This window comes from Lycorma delicatula, chromosome 10, assembly GCF_047948215.1.
Source record: "Lycorma delicatula isolate Av1 chromosome 10, ASM4794821v1, whole genome shotgun sequence".
In the NCBI taxonomy this organism is placed as follows: domain Eukaryota; kingdom Metazoa; phylum Arthropoda; class Insecta; order Hemiptera; family Fulgoridae; genus Lycorma; species Lycorma delicatula.
Genome location: NC_134464.1, coordinates 119,190,691 through 119,209,505, shown reverse-complemented (window position 1 = coordinate 119,209,505; position 18,815 = coordinate 119,190,691). Strand labels below are relative to the sequence as shown.

The following is an 18,815-nucleotide window of genomic DNA, read 5'->3' as shown; positions in this document are numbered from 1 at the left end:
GCATTGTAGTGTAAAATTTAACTGTGTGAACCTTAAAATGGTTTATTAACACATTTATTATTTAATTTATATTTAATAGATCAACCCTCTGTACAGAATAATTGAAATAGGATGACCTTATTTCATTACACAAACAGAAACACTTTCGCAAACTTGATTTGCATCATCAGCTGGATCATATTTATCATATATATATATATATGTATATGATAAAAAACATCATAAACTTGCAAACCATGATAACATACCATTTAATCACTTATAATTTTATGTTAAAAATATTTTTTAACCAATTAAATTTTATTAAAAATCTCTTAATTTATAGTTATTTTAATTTATATTTAAATTTATTATTTATAGCTTTATTTGATAACATAAGTGAATTTTTTCATCTTTGTCAATCACTGATTGGTTTGATGAACAAGTGATCTTTGATTAAATATTTTTATTACAATGCGTTTGTTATTTCTAGATCTTGCTTTACTTTTGTATTCTAAAATTTATCTCCACCAAAGTCTTTACTTTTTGTCCTTAGAAGTCAATATTTCTCTAATCATTGGCTAATAACATGCAGTGTTTTATAACTAATTTTTAGTTTCACCTTATAAAACCAGTATCATTAGAAGTTTTAAAATTGTTACTTTTTGGTGTTATTGTGCTTTGAAACTGTTCTTTGTGTCTCTTATTCTTAGTGCAGTTTAAAAATTGGTTGCATTCTGGTCTAACTGATTTCTGCTCTGGAATTTGTCTTTTGCTTTAGTCACATGTATCTGATATAATTAATTATACTCATGTCTTTAGTTATAATTATAATATTTATAAACAGTTTTTGCATAATCTTTGTGAATTATGAAGTAAGAATTCTCTATAATGATATTCTATGGGACAGGAAAAAATGGGTTTAATGTTTTAATGAGGTAGGATTCTATTTAAAATAAATCATGTGATTTTGGCTCCTCCATTCTCAGTGGGCTTGTAAAGGGAAATAAAAAGCATTTAATTTAAAAATTATACCTATGTAACATAACAGTTTATAATTAAATAACAATTAGTGCATTGTTATTCTTGTCTCAACAATTCGAAAGCTCTAAAAAATAGCACATTGTTCACCTGAGATGAAATATAATCACATTTTTATATATAAAATTTACTTATCCTTGACTTAATATTGATTGTTTTTCATTATATGTTCATTTTCTTGTTAATATTATCTTGTTAAGATTTTTAATTAAAAAAAATAGTTATTCATGACATGAAACCACTGTTACATGTAAAAAGATGAATAACTGTGAAACCATAGATAATTTAAAAATTTGGTGAGAAATCAAGGAAAAAGTAAGTTGTTAAAAATAAAAAGTTAATGAAAAATTCCTCCAGAATTTTTTTTATGCCTTTAACAAGGCAACATCAAGTTAGGTTAGACAAAAAAGGGTAATTTAGTTTTCTAATGAAAAAATTCAGTAACAAAATGAAATTCAGAAATACCATAAAATTAATTGAGGAAAAAAAATTCACCTGGAATTTGTAAAATTATTATGAAGCAAGTTGTTAATTTTCAAACTCATCAGCAACAGTAGGATACATATATGAATGTTGTCCAACTGAGGGGGTATTAGGTTAAATTGATGAGAAGTATTTGCAGATAACTGAAAAAGAGGATTTTGTTTTGAATAGGGTTGCATGGGGAGTTCTACTATATTATGTTTGTTTTACTTTAAAAAAAAAATTAAGTAAAATAGGTGCTTTACTTAGATTTTTATATTTATGGAATATTCATCTTATGGTTTAATGATACTGCTATTAATATTATTACTGTGGGCTATAAAATTTAAATTGTTTGTTGAAAATTTATAAAATCAGTACAATAAATGATTGGTAAAATTTTTTTATGATATAATAATTAAAATTTAGTAATATAGTAAATAAAAAATTTACATGAAGCTTTTGTTCTCTGTTAGGGATCACTGGAAGATCAGCTGCATAGACTGCGTGAATATGAGCAAGGTGTTTATGCTTACAAACCTCATATTGAAGAATTGGAGAAGATACATCAAGCTGTACAAGAAGGCATGATATTTGAAAACAGGTAAACATATTGCTTTATAATAATTTGGTTCTATCACTTCACGAGAAATTTTATAAACAATACAAGATCAGTACGTTCACCTAGAAGTTTTAATTTACAGCCTTCCTTTGGTGTGTAATATCCCATTCAGTGTATAAACAAGATGATGTAGTTTATAATATTAATGGAAATTTCATAAATAGAACTAAAAAATCATTAACAATAATATTTTGAATATAAGCCTACATCAGGTAAATCCAAAAAAAAATCTGTAGTAATATGATATAATTATTGACGGGAGCTTAGGCAGGTAATTTTTGAAAATATTGGAAAAGACAAAGTGACAAGTTTATAAAGTTAAGTAAAAAGCAAAATTTGGAGAATACCTCGTAAATATTTTATTATAGCTTACTTCCTGAGATAAATTCTTGTTTATTCCAGGGTTAAATTAATTTTTTTTATTATCATTTTTTTTAATGTTCCAGTCCAGTCCTATCATATCCTTTGCTTACACTTGAGATGCCATGTGATTTGCTTTAATTTATAATGTTATTTTTTTGCTTTTATTTTTAATGTTATGAGTGAAAATGGTTTTACGATACATAATATTGAAAGCTTTTGGTGAATTTTTACTCTTCTTTTCCTTTTCCACTCCAAGAAACTTTTGATTACTTCTGTAAAAATATGTCCTTTATTCAACTGTTTTCCTGTAGGTTACTTTAAATAATGTTGCAAAAGAAATTTAATAAAGTATCTAAACTTATCAAAATATCACCATTGGTTCATTAATTTGAAATTTAATTAATTAATTTGGAACAAAAATAATATTGATGTTAAATGCTAACTAGCCTTAATATTTAATATGAGCAAGGTTTTCTTTAAAAAAAAAAAGTATCTTATGTGATTAGCACAATATTTTATCTTTCTTATATATATGATAAGTAGAACTCTGTTTATAAATTTTAGCATATTTATCAGCAATAGCTGATGCTATGTATGATGTACATAGCATCATCTTTAGAATTTTCCAGTTCCAAGAGTTTCATTTCTTGGAAAAAAGATCCAGTATACCAACGACTATTAGAAAGTATTCTAAACATAATCATTGAATGGAAATAAATGAACTTACTGCATTTTTTATCTGTTACAACAATTGTTTTTTGATGCTGCAGGTCTACGGTTCAGATGCAGTTAAAGGTATACTTTATGTTGAATTTATATCCATGTGAGTGTTACTTTTTAGTTGGGACTCAATTTAATAACAGTATGTTAGTAATGATCAACCTAATTGTTGGACAACACGTACTATACAGTCTGTTGTGATATGTTATAAAAAAGTAAAAAGAAAAGAAAAGAGATGCAATAGTATTTTAATTAAGAAAAAACCTCTCTGATATCAAAACTTTATTTAACGTATATTTATTTCTTAACATAATATTTTAAGGGACCATTGCATGTCTTGATAACCAAATGAATTATTTCTTCTCATAGCAATAAAATTTTTTATTGATTAATTCATAATAAAAATAGATGGAGTCATATTGTGATATTACCCTGTAGGCACTTCGGCCACTAGTTGGATTTTGTAATTCTGTTGGTTAGTGTCACCAGTATTCAGAGTTGTTATCCAACTCAACTAAGTGGCAATAAAGAAAAAAGACAGTCCTGCCAACTAAAAAGGTACCAGCATGGTACCACATATAAAACCAGGGTAAGTGATCCATGATACTTACTCAAAAAAAGAAGGAATAAAGAATAAAGAAAGGACTTAAGAGGAAAATGTACCCACACAGGCATTGCCTCTGATCAGGATTAATTGGGATAGTTTATCATTTTGCCCAAGAACAGCAATAAAATTTACTTTAGAATCTTAAATTAAAGTTATTCTTGGTAAGTTTCATTTTTATTATATTACAAAAAAAAAACATGACTGATTGAATCAGTGTAAAGGCACTACCTTTTCTTTTTTAATTTTTAAGCATTGCATTTTCTTTAGCATTTCTTTTTAGGTTATTATGTAATAAAAATTGTAATAGTAAATTATATCATTGCTCAGATACACACAGTATACGATGGAGACACTTAGGGTAGGATGGGAACAACTTCTTACTTCAATCAATCGTAACATCAATGAAGTTGAAAACCAAATCCTTACTAGAGACTCTAAAGGAATAACGCAAGATCAATTGAATGAATTCCGTGCCTCATTTAATCACTTTGATAAGAATCGTACTGGACGTCTTGCTCCTGACGAATTTAAATCTTGCCTTGTGTCACTTGGTTACAGTATTGGAAAGGATAGACAAGTAAGTATAAATATATGAGCAATAGTTGTTTTTATTCTTTACAAATTACAGTAAAACTTGTTTTAACATTATCAGTTTTAAGAGTCGTCCATTTATAACAATAGTTTTTGCCAAAAGCCTATAAGAACAATGTTAAAATTTGAATATTGTTTTTTCAGATATAATGTAATTCGTAATTTGATTGTGAAATGTTATAGCAGCTACTTTTTGATATTTTTGAATAATCATGTTCAATTTTATGTTTCCGTCAAAGAAAAGTGGATCCAAAAGGGTCAAGTAATAATTTACACTTTTGCATGGTTATGTTCAGCAAGTGACAGCAGCAGCATATTAATGCATGGCATGTAACATATACTGCAGTGAAGGTATTCGCTGTGTGTGGGTAATCATAATATTTCTGTTCTTTGAGTTTCATATTCAGTGTTATTTTATGTTTCAATACTTTTATTTATGTTAGTTATCTTTTATTTTATATTCTGTGTTTACTCTTTTAATCAAAAGAATGTCAGTAATCATCAGCAGGGAAGCTTTTGTTCCCAAACTAGTAAACCTAACCTGTGATTATGATAATGAACAGTGATTCTTAAAGTAATTTGTGGAACATTTTTAAATGCCAAATATCTAACTTAAATGTAAAATAGTAATTTATTTGCTAATCATAAAATTAAATCATTTTTATAAATTCATTATGAGTGCAAATTTTTAATATCTTTAACATTTTTGGCATATTAATATTTATACATTATAGTTTCATTGCTAAGGTGGATTGTTTTATGTATTAATCATTTTAAATTTGAACTATTAGGATATCATGAAATATTTTTGTCCGATTGTTCTAGAGTGGTTAATCTCTTGTAGGCATATTTTCAAGCAAATGAACATTTCTGAGTTTAGAACTGTTGGTTGTTCAGTTTGACTTCTGAAATTAATTCATTAATCTTAACTTGTACGGTTTATGTGTTCTAGTGAGAGCAATACAAGAGATGTTTAAATGGCAGGATAAATCTAATTAGATATATCTAACCATCCTTACTCTAATATAATAGTGAATTCAATAACTTAATTACATTCTAGAAGAAAAATAATTTTACTACTATATAAAGAGATGTCTTTTTTGTTTTCTTCCAATAATCTTGAAAACTACTGAACCGATCATTAACAAAATGTTAACTGTAGTTTTCTTATGACCCCCCCTCCCTCAGAGTGTTTACTACAGTTCAAACCTCACCAGTATCACTACTGTATAAATCATAAATTTAAAAAAAAACACACATAAATAAATAAAGAACTTCTTTTACTAAATTTAATATCATTACCTATGTAGATTATTGTCTATGTCATATTGGCCTCTTTTTATATGATACACGAAATTTAATTTCATTGTCTATAAAAGATCACTTTCTATTATCATAATACATTTAAAAACAAATTAATTCGATAATAAAATTAGAGGAAATGACTATTTACATATTTAACAAAGTTTTGATGACTTGAGGAATATTGAATTTTGATATCTGTAGAGATTTCTTCAAAAATATTATGTGTTTTACTAAGTTTAAGGATGATTTTCACCTGATGCACCAAAATTAAAAATTGGTTCTCCAGTTATGTTATTATATAACCTTCAACCTTCCAGTTTGGGGTCAAATCAGAACTATGCATACCATTATCATTGAAGGTATAATTCGTAGTGGTCCAGCGACAGGAGAGATTGTATTTATTCCCTGTGATTCTTAGAGATCTCTAGATCCCTAAATGTAGAGATCTCTAAATCTCTATGATTCCTGAGATCTACCATTTCAATATAAACATCTACAATTCCCTGTCAGTTTCTTTTACTATAATGTTAACAAGTTGCAAAGCCAAACTTTCAATCATATTGGAGTGGATTTCTGTTTAATGTTTTTTCCAAAGCCACTATATGTAGGATTTTTCATAACTGGAAATCCTAACGACCAAGTTATCTTGATACTAACAGATGACAAAAGAAGAAATACAATATAACCCAGAAATTTCAAAGTTCTCTTATTTTGCCATGTTATATGAAGTTTTATTTTACTGAAAAATTTTTGTTCATCCAAATTAATTTATTTTGTTTGGAAAGTTGTGAATAGCATTAACTCTGAGAACACGGTATACATATAATTAACAAAAAACACATTGCTTCCAATTTTTGAAATTCTGCCATGAAAGAGGATGCTATTTTGATATAAAATTAATACAAATTTTTATGTAGCAATTAAATTGTTATTGTTTGCACACTGAGTAACAGAATTCACATAGTTGTGAAAATTATATAGTTCATTTACATGTTGTTTGAACCATTTTATTTTCATACGTTGCCATCTGTAAGGAAAAGAAAACAAATTTAAATTAGTTTTTTTTTTAAACTAATAAATATACATTTATATACTAATATATACATGTATATTGTTGCCCAGTAATATATATATATATATATTTTTTTTTTTTAATGTTTTTATAATTGTAAACTGAAGCTTGTTAAAATACTTTAAAAACAGTGATGTTAGAGCATTAAGTTATAAGTAATGACCTGTCGTGTTATATTAAAATGTAAGTATTCCTATCTTCACAGTTTACATCTGACACCGAATTATGATGTGCAGATGCATTTGATGATTCTGTTAAAAAAAACCTGAACACAATTTAATCACATTATTTAATTGATTAAATTTTTTTCAATCGCTACAGTAAAATTTTGTAAAATAAAAAGTAACTTCAAATGAACACAGCAAGTTACATAAAGATTATGTAAAAAATAAGCTTTTTATTATAACAGATTTATATAAGCAGAACTAGTATTATGATGAATATATAAAAAGTAGTTCTGTTATAATTTGGCAAAACGTAAGTTAAATTACAGTTTAAAACTCAGTGCACTAAACTTAGATTTAAATTAAGTTATATGTTTGTAATATTTAAAATTACAAATATTACAAATGTTATTTCTGGGTAGATAAAAAATAATGCAAAGTGTTGTCCACAGTCTTTGTGCTGGCTAGAGAACTATTTGTAACATCCAATCTATTCAGTACACTAATGCAGAAAGAAAAAGTGTTACTATAAAAAAGAGTTCAAAGTTATTATTTGTTTAAGTATATTTGCATTATCACAAAAATGTATAACCAGTTTAGATGTATAATCAGCTTTTCTAGGATCGTATGACAATCATAGGCTTTGACATGGGTGGCCGTGATGTTTCATCTTAAAAACTACAATAATATTCAAGTTTTTTCAACTTGATTAAAAAGGGGGGGGGAAGCTGATGAAAATAAAAACTGAAATATTAAATAAAAAAGAGGAGCTGGTGCATTTTTCATATTCAGATAAAGCATGTGAAAAGTATATATATTTGAATTGTACCATATTAATTTAGGACATTATTTTCATTCTAACTTACACATTTGGCAGAAGAAGAGAAGTTTCATTCTTAATTTTTTTTTATGTATTTCAATTTAATGTAGTTGTTATTGATAAATATTGTAAAGCCCAGTTATATAGCAATTAATGTAAATAGATACAATTAATATAATACGGTATTACTGAGTGACTGTAAATTGACTGTTTCCATTCCATGTTTTATGTTTCAGTTTTCACTTATTAAATACTTCATTTAAATATATTAAAGTTATTGATAATAAAAAAGTGATCTTGAATTCAGAACCAAATTATTTATTTTATTCATTTATCCTGAAGTATCAGAAACCCATTTTATTATATAACTGCCAATGAGAGTAATTCTCCTTTATTTGTAATTAATTTCAATTGAACTACACTTTACCTAAAGCGAAATTTGTCAATATTGTGTACAAATTATTTTATTAATGATATTTTTCTTTTAGAATTAAGAATGAGATTAATTTACGCATGTTAATTCATCACTTATTGATTTATTAATTTTTATTTATTTATCATTCCTTTTTCCTTTAGGGTGAGATTGATTTCCAACGTATCTTAGCTGTGGTTGATCCAAACAATACTGGTTATGTACATTTTGATGCTTTCTTAGATTTCATGACACGTGAATCAACTGATACTGATACTGCTGAACAGGTTATTGATTCCTTCCGCATCCTTGCTGGAGATAAGGTAACTAACTTTATTTATTTATATTTCTTTCTGAAATTACAACTTTAGTTCATTTAGTGTTTTGGAATGGTTTTAAGATTTGTAAAGTACTTTTGGTAATGTTAAATAAACCAATCTCTTCAACATTTAAAAAAATTTAATTTCATGACATAATGCTTTCATACAGCTCTTGTGTCTATATAATTGATAATTTAATACATATTAATTTTTTTATTAGTGTAATTTTTTTTACCTGCGATGTAAAGAAGAAAGAAGAATTTGCTTTTTGGATTTTGTGTGAAGAATAACTTATTTAAGAAAAGGATTTACAATTTTTTAGAGATTTTTGAGGAAAATAAGTAATTGTTGTAATATGTTTGTAAGTAAAAAATTATCAGGAAATAGTTAATAGTTGTAAAAATTAATATTAGTCATTCTTTAATCCCATATTGTTTATCCTTTTTTCTTCCTTATATAAAGTTATAAAGTTGAATTTCCACCTGATTATTTATGTCATTGGTAACTGTTGATTTGTTTTACAAACGTCAACAGGTTTGTCAGCATCATTAAAAAAAAAGAGAGAAGGGTAGGCTGATGCATTTTTCATATTCAGTTGAAGCATGTGAAAAGTATATTTGATTTATACCATGTTAATTTAGGACATTAGTTCATTCTAACTTCAACATCTGGCAGTAATTTAAAAAAGGACATGTTTAAGAAGAGAAGTTTCATTCTAAATTATATTTTTTGTGTATTTTATGTGGTGTATAAACATTTTAAGATATTTTTATTATATTTGTATCCTATAGATATCTAGATTAGTAATTCCCAATGTGTGCTTGGAAAATTCCTTGGTGTCTTGGGGAGCTGCAGTCCTAATAGGGGAGTTGAGAGAGTAATATAAAAATATTACATAATTTTCATAATTTTATTTCCATTTTCAATTCATTGTCATAGAATTTATTCAATTACATTTTTTTTTATGATCTAAAATGTGTTTTATTTATTTTTATCAATCCTTTACAAATGATTGGTTATTTCGCAAAGTGTACTTGATAGAATTTTTCATCGGGTGCCTTGGGGAAAATTTTGATTCATAAAGTACACTGAGAATTGAAAAACTTTGTGAGCCACTGATCAAGTTTATTATTGATGTTTGTGTTTGTGATCTCTATTGATATGATCCGATTGATAAATACAGAATGTATTAATGTGGAGTGCATTCATGCATTTATTGTGTTTCTTTTTTGACGTTCTTTCCTACTTTTCTCACTTAGAACTTTATGTGGTTTTATTTACTGTAGGAGTATTGTTTGTTAGACAAATATATTGTGATCAGTGTGTAATTATTTTTTCTAGGAATTTAATTGAAACTTGTAGATAAGTGTATCCTCTACACCCCTCAGTAGCTACCAACAAGCATTATTACAGCCTAGGTTAACAGGTTTTTCAATAAGTTATTATTACAATTATTGTTCCAATTGTTACTAACGGTATCGTTGATTATAATTCAGCGGATTAAGGTAGAAGAATAATCCTAAATAGAATACAGGTATATTTAATATACTAGTGTCTGTAGAAAATACCCATTTTATTCATTATAAGGTTGATTTCTAAATAGAGAATTATGGTATGGTAAGTTTTTAATTAAAATTCATGGACAGGTAGCTGTTGGAGAACTGATAATGAATTAAGTTTTAAATATTGCAGTCAGACTTCAAACTTTCAACAGTCCTCAGAAAACAAAACCATTTATTATGGTTAATTAATTTGACATCGTTTTTTTTCTATAACCTACTCGTTACTAAAAGCTATCACATTTTTACCTGGAGAGTCTAGGTGTAAAGTTACACAGATACTGGACAATTTATTATATGATATTTAAAACAAAAATTTAACAAATTGTGCACAGAATTTTTTCACAAAACAAAACTTAATGTCCCAGGACTAAACAAACTTAACTGTTTTTACTACTGATTTAAATTAGTAATTAATATATTTGTATTTAATAATATTAATAATTTTATTTCAGCCATACATCTTACCTGATGAATTGCGAAGAGAGCTTCCGCCAGACCAAGCTGAATACTGTATCCAGCGAATGCCACCGTACAAAGGTCCTAACGCTATCCCTGGTGCTCTTGATTATATGTCATTTTCAACTGCGCTTTATGGGGAATCTGATTTGTAAACATAATTATAATAAAATTTCAAAAAAAAATAAAAGATTTGAAAAAAGTAAACTTTATTATTATTGTTGTATACAACATATTTTTAAAACCCGTTTTATAATCGTTAAACAGTTAAGTTTGATGATATCAGTTTTAAGTCGTAATAATTACATCTAATTTATGGATAATGACCTTTTTTTATGCCATTATCTTTGTAATTTATTAAAATCTGTTTGATATTGCATTATAAAGAGTTGTATTCTTTCTATTCTATTTATTACTTTTTTGACAGTATTTTTTGAACCAAAAATTCTTTATCAAAAAACGTTTTTTGATTATTAAACGGGTTTATAGTTATTTAAAAATATTATATACACCAGTTTGGGATGGTGTTTTAAAAATAAATTGATGTTCATCAAGGGAAGTGCTTTTAGAAGTTAAGATACAGTTTTACAAACTACGTATAAAATTTTAACATCAGTATTGAAAGAGGAATTACTCTCAAGTACAGTTATATTTTTGGTAATAATTTAGTCTTTTGCCTTCAGATTATTCGAGTTGATTTCCTTTTTAATTTAAAAATAAATATATATTCACAGATTACAATTGAAGGTTTAATTCTATGTACTTTTTACATCTTTATATACCCTTTTCTTACCATCCCATTCTGATATTATTTATATATCTATTTATTAATTTAAATATTTTATTATTATTATTTATTAATTATAATGTATTTATATGTTTTATTAATTATCGTAATAATAATAAAAACTACTATAATAAATCCAAACAAGTTTATTATTTCATTTATAAAATATAGTCTTTTTAAATAATAAAAAAATTATTATATTAAAAGAAATATTTATACGTATTATAATTATTATTTAAGCTTAATTTAAGTAATTATTATAGATTTTTATTTTAAAATAATTTTAAAAAGTAATAAATAAATAATATGATAATTAATTTGAGATTTCTGTTGTTGATAATGCTATTTAATAATATAATATTCATATATTTATCAGTTTTACAAAGTTTTTAACACTTTAATTTTCTCTTTTATCAAGTGTTAATATTTTATCATTATAATTGGTCCAGAACTAATGCAGTTTTCATCAAAATATCTTAATTATTGCATATTATAGTTATTAATGTTATGAACTATCTTTACGATAGATATTACATTTAGAAAATATTCTAATTAATTATTAGGTTTTTCTTTTTTGTTGCTCTTATATTAAATAATATTATTTTACATTTATCTTGTTTTTCTTTTTTTTTAAATTTATTTAATTTTGTCTATTATAATTATCATTTATATTATGATTATATAAAAAAACAGCCAGTCAAACAGATATTTAAGTAATTAATTAGTAAAATTATGATTATCTATAAAATATATTTAAATAACGAAAGACCTTAACTAGGCAGAAAGCCGATGGCAAAATATAGTGTTTAACATCTCGATCGGCAGTTGTGCATTATTCTAATTTTACAAATATTGTGTGTTTAATTATTTTATCTTTAAAGTATTATAAATTTTTTCAGATTTTTTTTTTTTTTTTAATTAAGTGTACTGTCATGATAAATAAAACGTCTGCCGAAATGATTGAAAAATCCCACCCGAGTTAAAAAAAAATTTGAACGAAACAATATGTTTTTATTGTAAACAAGTTCCTTTTTATTTATTATTATTATTTTTTTAATATGTAATTCATTGTTATATATAGTGCTATTTTATAATAAACAGAACAAATATCTATGAAACCGATAGAATAAACGGTTATTAGGCCTAATTTTTATACTCTTAAAAAAATACTTATTTTATTATAATTGCATGCAATACCAAATGGTTTTTAAAGATATTTTTGAAATATATTTTTTTAATTATAGTTACTTTGATTATTATCGATGTATTTAAATGTTTATATACTTATGTGTCATTTATTTTTGAATGAAATTTTCCATTGGTCACTGCCAGGTAAAAAAAAGAAAAAAAGTTGAAAAGACGAAGAATATAATTTGAAGAGTTTTAATAAAATAAATCTGTTAAATTTAAAAATATTTAATTAACTAATTAATGGTGTTGTGAGTACAATTTTTTAATAATGTGAAATGTTTGCACATTTTACAAATTAAATTTTTGTGTATTTAATTTTATATGGTATTAAAAAGAAAAAAGTGAATAGTTACCTGTGAATTATACGGATATTCTTTTTTTTATTATTAATGAAACAGGATTTGCTAGTAGAAATATAAGATTAAATATTTGTACAGTCTTAAAATAACACTAATGATTTTATAGAATGTGAGTGTATACATACTGATATATAAATTAAAAAAAAAAAAATCATATTTTCTAATTAAATGAAATTGTTATTTTTCTAATTCTATAATACTTACTGTCAATTTCTGGTATCTAGTCATTACAGTTTTGGTTCTGTATAGAAGAAACAATAAATAAAAATTAAATGGAACTTGGTACAGTACCTATTGTGTATTTAATATATTTACCCTTCGGTTAACCTATTGATTTTTTTCTTAGTAGGAGAAGGAAAAATCTGCAACCAGATGCCCAGTAGCCTGCACTACTGGGTGTGTGGGGTTTCCTGCCTAGTGCGGGGACCAATTAAAAATAGCTCCCCCATATAAAAGCATGCCTTGATGCTTTTATATAAGTAATGCCAGTAATGCCTTACTGGCATTACTTGGGGCATGCTGTATTCTCATGGACTTCAGAATGGTCCTGCATGATTCATCAGCTGTAGCAACCCGACTATTTGAAAAGGCCACTGACCACCTCTCCATGCAGGCTGCTCCTCCCTCATTCTTTCCCTTATAGCTCAAGAGATTCATTCTCTTATGGTTCATTCTTCTCTAACCTTGGACAAAAGGACACTGCTGAACCATTCTGAGCAGATCTTCCAATTTTGTTCGCTCCCCAGCATCTTCCTCATTGCCTCTTCAGGATCCTGATATTGCTTCCTTAGTGGTCTGTTTTCAGCCCATCTTGGGCACTGAAAAAAACATGTGGTAGACATGATCATCAGCCTTGTAACATTTACAGACCAATGCTCAGTGTCTTCCTATGGGATGGAGGTACACACCAAGCAACTTGTGTTCAGTGAGCCATTGCCCCATCCAGTGATCAATTTCTCCTTGCCTTCTGAGGACCCATGTTTCAATGATTGGTATGAGCCGGTAAGTCCACCGATCCATCACAGCATGGTCCCACCTACTCTGCTATCTTCAGAGAAGGTTATTCCTGCCTTCTGCCCTGGACAGGCCTTTGGAAATCTCCGTCCACTCTCTATTATCAACAGGCTTAGTGGACATGTATCAGCCACCACCAACACTGTCTCCAGAGACATCGTACGGTAGGCCTTAGCCAACCTTATGAAGACCCTCCTCTGAAGGGCCTCTAATTTCTTTTTGCATCTTACAGTGTTCATCACCCTGTTCTATACTGTGTTACTGGGATAGTATAAAGTACTGCTGATGACACGACTGAGGCAATGAAACCTATTGACTTAAGTTGTTTAAAAATTTGATGGCATTTTGCCAACATTTTTACTTCCTTGTACAATGTGAAGGAAGTATTATGATCACGAAAAATGTCGGTTTTCAGATTTCAACGGAAATATGCATTTTGACCACTTCTGAATCCATTTTAACTAGTTTCAGTGTGACATATTTGCATATGTATCTTGAATAACTCAAAAACGATTAGCTGTACGATGTTGAAATTTTGGTTTTAGAACTGTTGTAACACCTAGTTGTGCACCTCCCCTTTTGATTGCAATCGACTGGACCAAAAGTGTCCAAAAAAGCCCAAAATCAAAAATATTTGGGTTTCTTAACTGCAGTAATAAGCCCTCATTGAGAGATTTTTAGCGATATATCATAAGTGGTACTAATGTTCATTGGTTCCAGAATTATAGCCAAATAAAATTTTAGTTAATGAAATATTTGGATCTTACAAAGGGAAGGTACATCGGTTCAAGTCTGACTTCATCTCCTTTTTTTTAAAATTTAAATATATTGATTAATAATTATTAGCCTCTGATTGTAAAAAACTTTTACAATAAATAATAATTCTATAATAACAATAAAAAAATATGAAAAATATCGTAAGTTATTAATGAAATGTAATTTTATCTACTTCCCATTTAAAAAAAAAATGTGTATATGTAATTTTATAGGTGTACAAGGAAGTCATGTGGGGTCCACATCAGTTTGTTCTAATGGTAACTCATTTTGATTTACTACATTATTTTAAAAAAGTTTTGTTTACTTACAATAATGGATTAGTTATTATGATCTTTCCAATTGGTCGTGGGTAGGACTGTGCATCATGAACCCCAATTCTGCTTCTCTACTGCTCTTCCTTGGAATTTTTCTAAGCTTCAGTTCTTTATTTCTATTTTTTGACGTATCCATCCTTTAGGTTTGTTGTTTTTCATTAGATCTTTGTATTATTAAAAAAAAATATTTTTTGTTACTCTTTTACTTTGCATTATCAATTTCCCATTACAAATACCTAAGACATTTAGCTTTATCCTATTTTGCTGTCTGCAGTGTTTTATTTCTTATGTCTTCTTTCATTTGTTCCTTAGATCCATATTTCTTATCATTCTCCATAAAAACTTATACTTTTTTAATTGTATTTTACTTTCAACTCTTATTGTGTAATCTATGAATCTGTGATCTGTTTCATAGAATAAGAAATGAATGCTTTGTATACTTTCTTATTTCATATTAAGCTTATAATGTTTTGATAAAGTTTTCTTGACTTGTGCGTACTTTTTCATTATTTTTCAGTTTATCATCCCGTTCTCAAAACATTTCCCACCCTAAATAAATATTTAAAATTTAAATATTGCCTCATTGATTATATTCATTCTTGTTATTACTAACCCTTTGGTTTCCTCTGTGTTTATTTTTATCCTCCACTTTTTTTATTTCTTCCAGATGTATAGGAAAATGATTTTGGACTACATCTTCCTTTTTTACAGAGTAGTGATGTGTTGTTTTGCTTCAAAGTTTTATTAACCTTTAGTCTCTCCATTGTGCTTGCTGTGCTTAACAGTTTTTCCACATATCTTTAATCATTTCTATAATTTTTTTTTTATAATCCTTTCATTTGATGTTCTGTGTATATTTTGCAGGAAATACTACCCGACTTTCTTTATACTTATAAATTGACCTGCAATTTGTGATTGATGAGATATGAATAAGGATTAATAAGTACACACATACTCAGCCAACCTTTAGTTTGCCAATCCTTCTAAGTGAATTATTATTTGGATGCCTGTATATCTGTCTCTCTTTTTCCGTTTTTAGCCTCCAGAACCATCACAAGGTATTACTTCAGTGAATATCTATGAATGTGAATGAAGTGTAGTCTTGTATAGTCTCAGGTTGACCCTTCCTGAGATGTGTGGTTAATTGAAACCCAACCACCAAAGAACACCAGTATCCATGAACTAGTATTCAAATCCATATAAAAGTAACTGCCTTTACTAGGATTTGAAACTTAGAACTCTCGACTTTGAAATCAGCTGATTTGCGATGATCAGTTCACCACCAAACCAGGCCGGTGAGCTATACTTATGTGTCTGTATGTAAAGAGTAATTATTAGCAAATTTTAACGCCAGCAACTATGTTTTTGAAAAAATCATTATTATTTGAAGAAGAGAACGGTATCTTAAAGAAACAGGTTAAGTAGAATACTTTTTAACTTGTTGGAAATATAAAACAATGTAAAGTATCTGGAATGTGGTGTAGGTAGATATCTCCTTTGCAACAACAATTTCAAATAAGATTAAAAAAAATTAGTTTCTTCATATGATGAGTTGAATGGGATAATTCAAACTCTTATGGAATAGGTTGTGTTGTAAACTAGAGGTTAATCCCTTTTTACTTGACAAGTGTAATGAAGTCTAGGTAAAGATAGATATAGAATTACTGAATGTATTCCAACCATTTCAAACCAAAACATCCACTTTTAGGACAGGAAAATGACTCTAAAAAAACTTCATAAACATCAAAAAATGGATATATAATAAGCATAAAGAAGATATAATTCTCCATAGGCTTCACTATATTTAATATCCCCTCCAAGGATCATATTCCAGTCCTTCAAGGAATAAACACTGACATCCCTCTGCTAAATGCAAGAAGGGAAAAGAAGGAAACTTAACATATTGTGTTGGATATATTACATCATCAAATGGAAATGCTGAAAATATAGTGCTTAAAAAGAAGACATAAAGAAACTCATGTTAGATAATAGAAAAATGTGTTATTTCACTTCTGTTACACAGAGGTTGTGAAGGTTTGGTTATTGTTTTAAGCCAGTTTTTTCAGTTAAATACATAAAAATTGCTACCATATCATTTTTGTTAAAAGTGCACACATTTCCTTTCTCATTGTACATATATAATCTATATGTTCTGCCTAATTCTTAATTTACAAAAATTGATATACTTGATTTCTTATCCTATTTTCAATAACCATATATAAAGGTAATTTTTTATAACAAACAAATTCTTATGTCTATCGCATATATTTTTGAAAAAGTTAGACTGAATTCATATGTGTGTAATTTTTATGATGTTCATGTAAATTTATATCATCTGTTAGTATGTGGATTGACATCTCATCTGTAATCATATTGAATTTCTGTGTCTTCACTAGTCAGCAAGCTCTAATATGTTTGGTATCGATTACAAAACTAGTATGATCATATATATAGATTATTTCGTGTGTAGAATGATCAAGTTGGATTACTGAGAAGACGGGGATAAGTACTTAGTCTTAGACCAAGGAGTATGATCATAAGGATGGTAACATGGAGGTTTATAAAATTACAGTTTATTGGTTTAAAAACATAAATAAAACACTCACTGTTTTGAATGACTATGAGTGCTGCATGTTGGTAAATTTGTGTTCATATCCTGTGAAAAATTTAATATCCATCCTTTTCATAATGGAATGATGACTGTAACAAAGTCCTTATAAACTGTAAGAAGACCTTAATGGAACTTTAATTGTAGATTAATTACTGAATGAATTTACTTAGCAAAGGTAGTTTACCATCAACCATTTCAAGAATCAAAATATAACTCTGAAGATTTATATTGAATCGCTCCATAATTACAACTTCTATTACATGAAGAAAATGGATAACCATCTGTAAGTCGGTTAAAAACCTCCTACTTTGAGATTACTAGGCAGTGTATTATGTATATATATAAAACAATTTATAGTACTTATTACATCTCAAGTGGCTACTTTGAGTATGTAATTTAGATTATGGTGATAAAAACATGTTTCCATTGAATAATATGTTGTTGATGTATCAGTTATTTTCTACTACTGCTTAAGATATTCTTGCTCCATGTTTACCTGTTCATCCATGCCATGTTTCCATCCATGTGAATAAATAAAATGAAAGAGTAATTGTAACAGTTTTTCATTACAAGTATTCAGTTAGAACACCTTTTGCATCAATGCACATATCCAATCAATAGAAGTGTTTGTCCCATACTTTAACCAGAATGTCTGGAGTGATGGAAGCAACAGCTGCTACAGTTCTGTGCTTCAAATTGGGTAGATAACAGAGGAAGATGTACAAGATCCTTTACAAAACCCCAAAAGAAAAAAAATCAAATGGGTGATTGTCAGTCAGTGACCTCCAAGGTCACTCACCAATCCAGTGTTTAGGGAAAACAATTATCAATTGATCCTGTATAGAAGTTTGCCAATAAGGAAGTGAAGTGCATTGTAATTGTGAATAATGATGGTGAACGCCATCTGTTGGCAAATAAAATTCTTCAGCAAAAAAGAGCGGTTTATAAACTCGATGTCAATATATTGTACAGAATCTATTTAGTTCTGGGGAGTCCTTTCACATTGTAAGAGTTCATGGGGATTTTCTGATTCTCCAGATATGGACATTATGTCTGTTAACTTTTCCACAAAGATGAAATGTTTATTCATCACTAAAATAACATCACAATATGTTCAAGAAAGTCTTCACGTTTCATCATTTTGATAACAAACTAGACAAGCTCAGCATAGTTGGTAGACTTCAAAGCCTTCAACATCTTTAAACAGTATTGATTCATGTGTAGGAGTTTTTTTGAAAAATTCAAAACATTTTAAACAAAGAGATT

General features: G+C 27.7%; 1 protein-coding gene across 3 annotated transcripts in view; it reads left to right on the top strand.

Moving 5' to 3' along the window:
* Actn (alpha actinin) overlaps positions 1-13,123 on the top strand; it is a 351,300-nt gene extending 338,177 nt beyond the window's left edge. For all 3 annotated transcript variants that reach the window (XM_075376250.1, XM_075376249.1, XM_075376251.1), the window contains 4 exons: positions 1,959-2,086; positions 4,122-4,371; positions 8,323-8,481; positions 10,493-13,123. In XM_075376250.1, the coding sequence (XP_075232365.1) occupies positions 1,959-2,086; positions 4,122-4,371; positions 8,323-8,481; positions 10,493-10,651 (696 nt within the window). In that variant the 3' untranslated portion in view covers positions 10,652-13,123. The remainder of the gene's footprint in view (positions 1-1,958; positions 2,087-4,121; positions 4,372-8,322; positions 8,482-10,492) is intronic.
* The last annotated feature ends 5,692 nt before the right edge of the window (positions 13,124-18,815 follow it).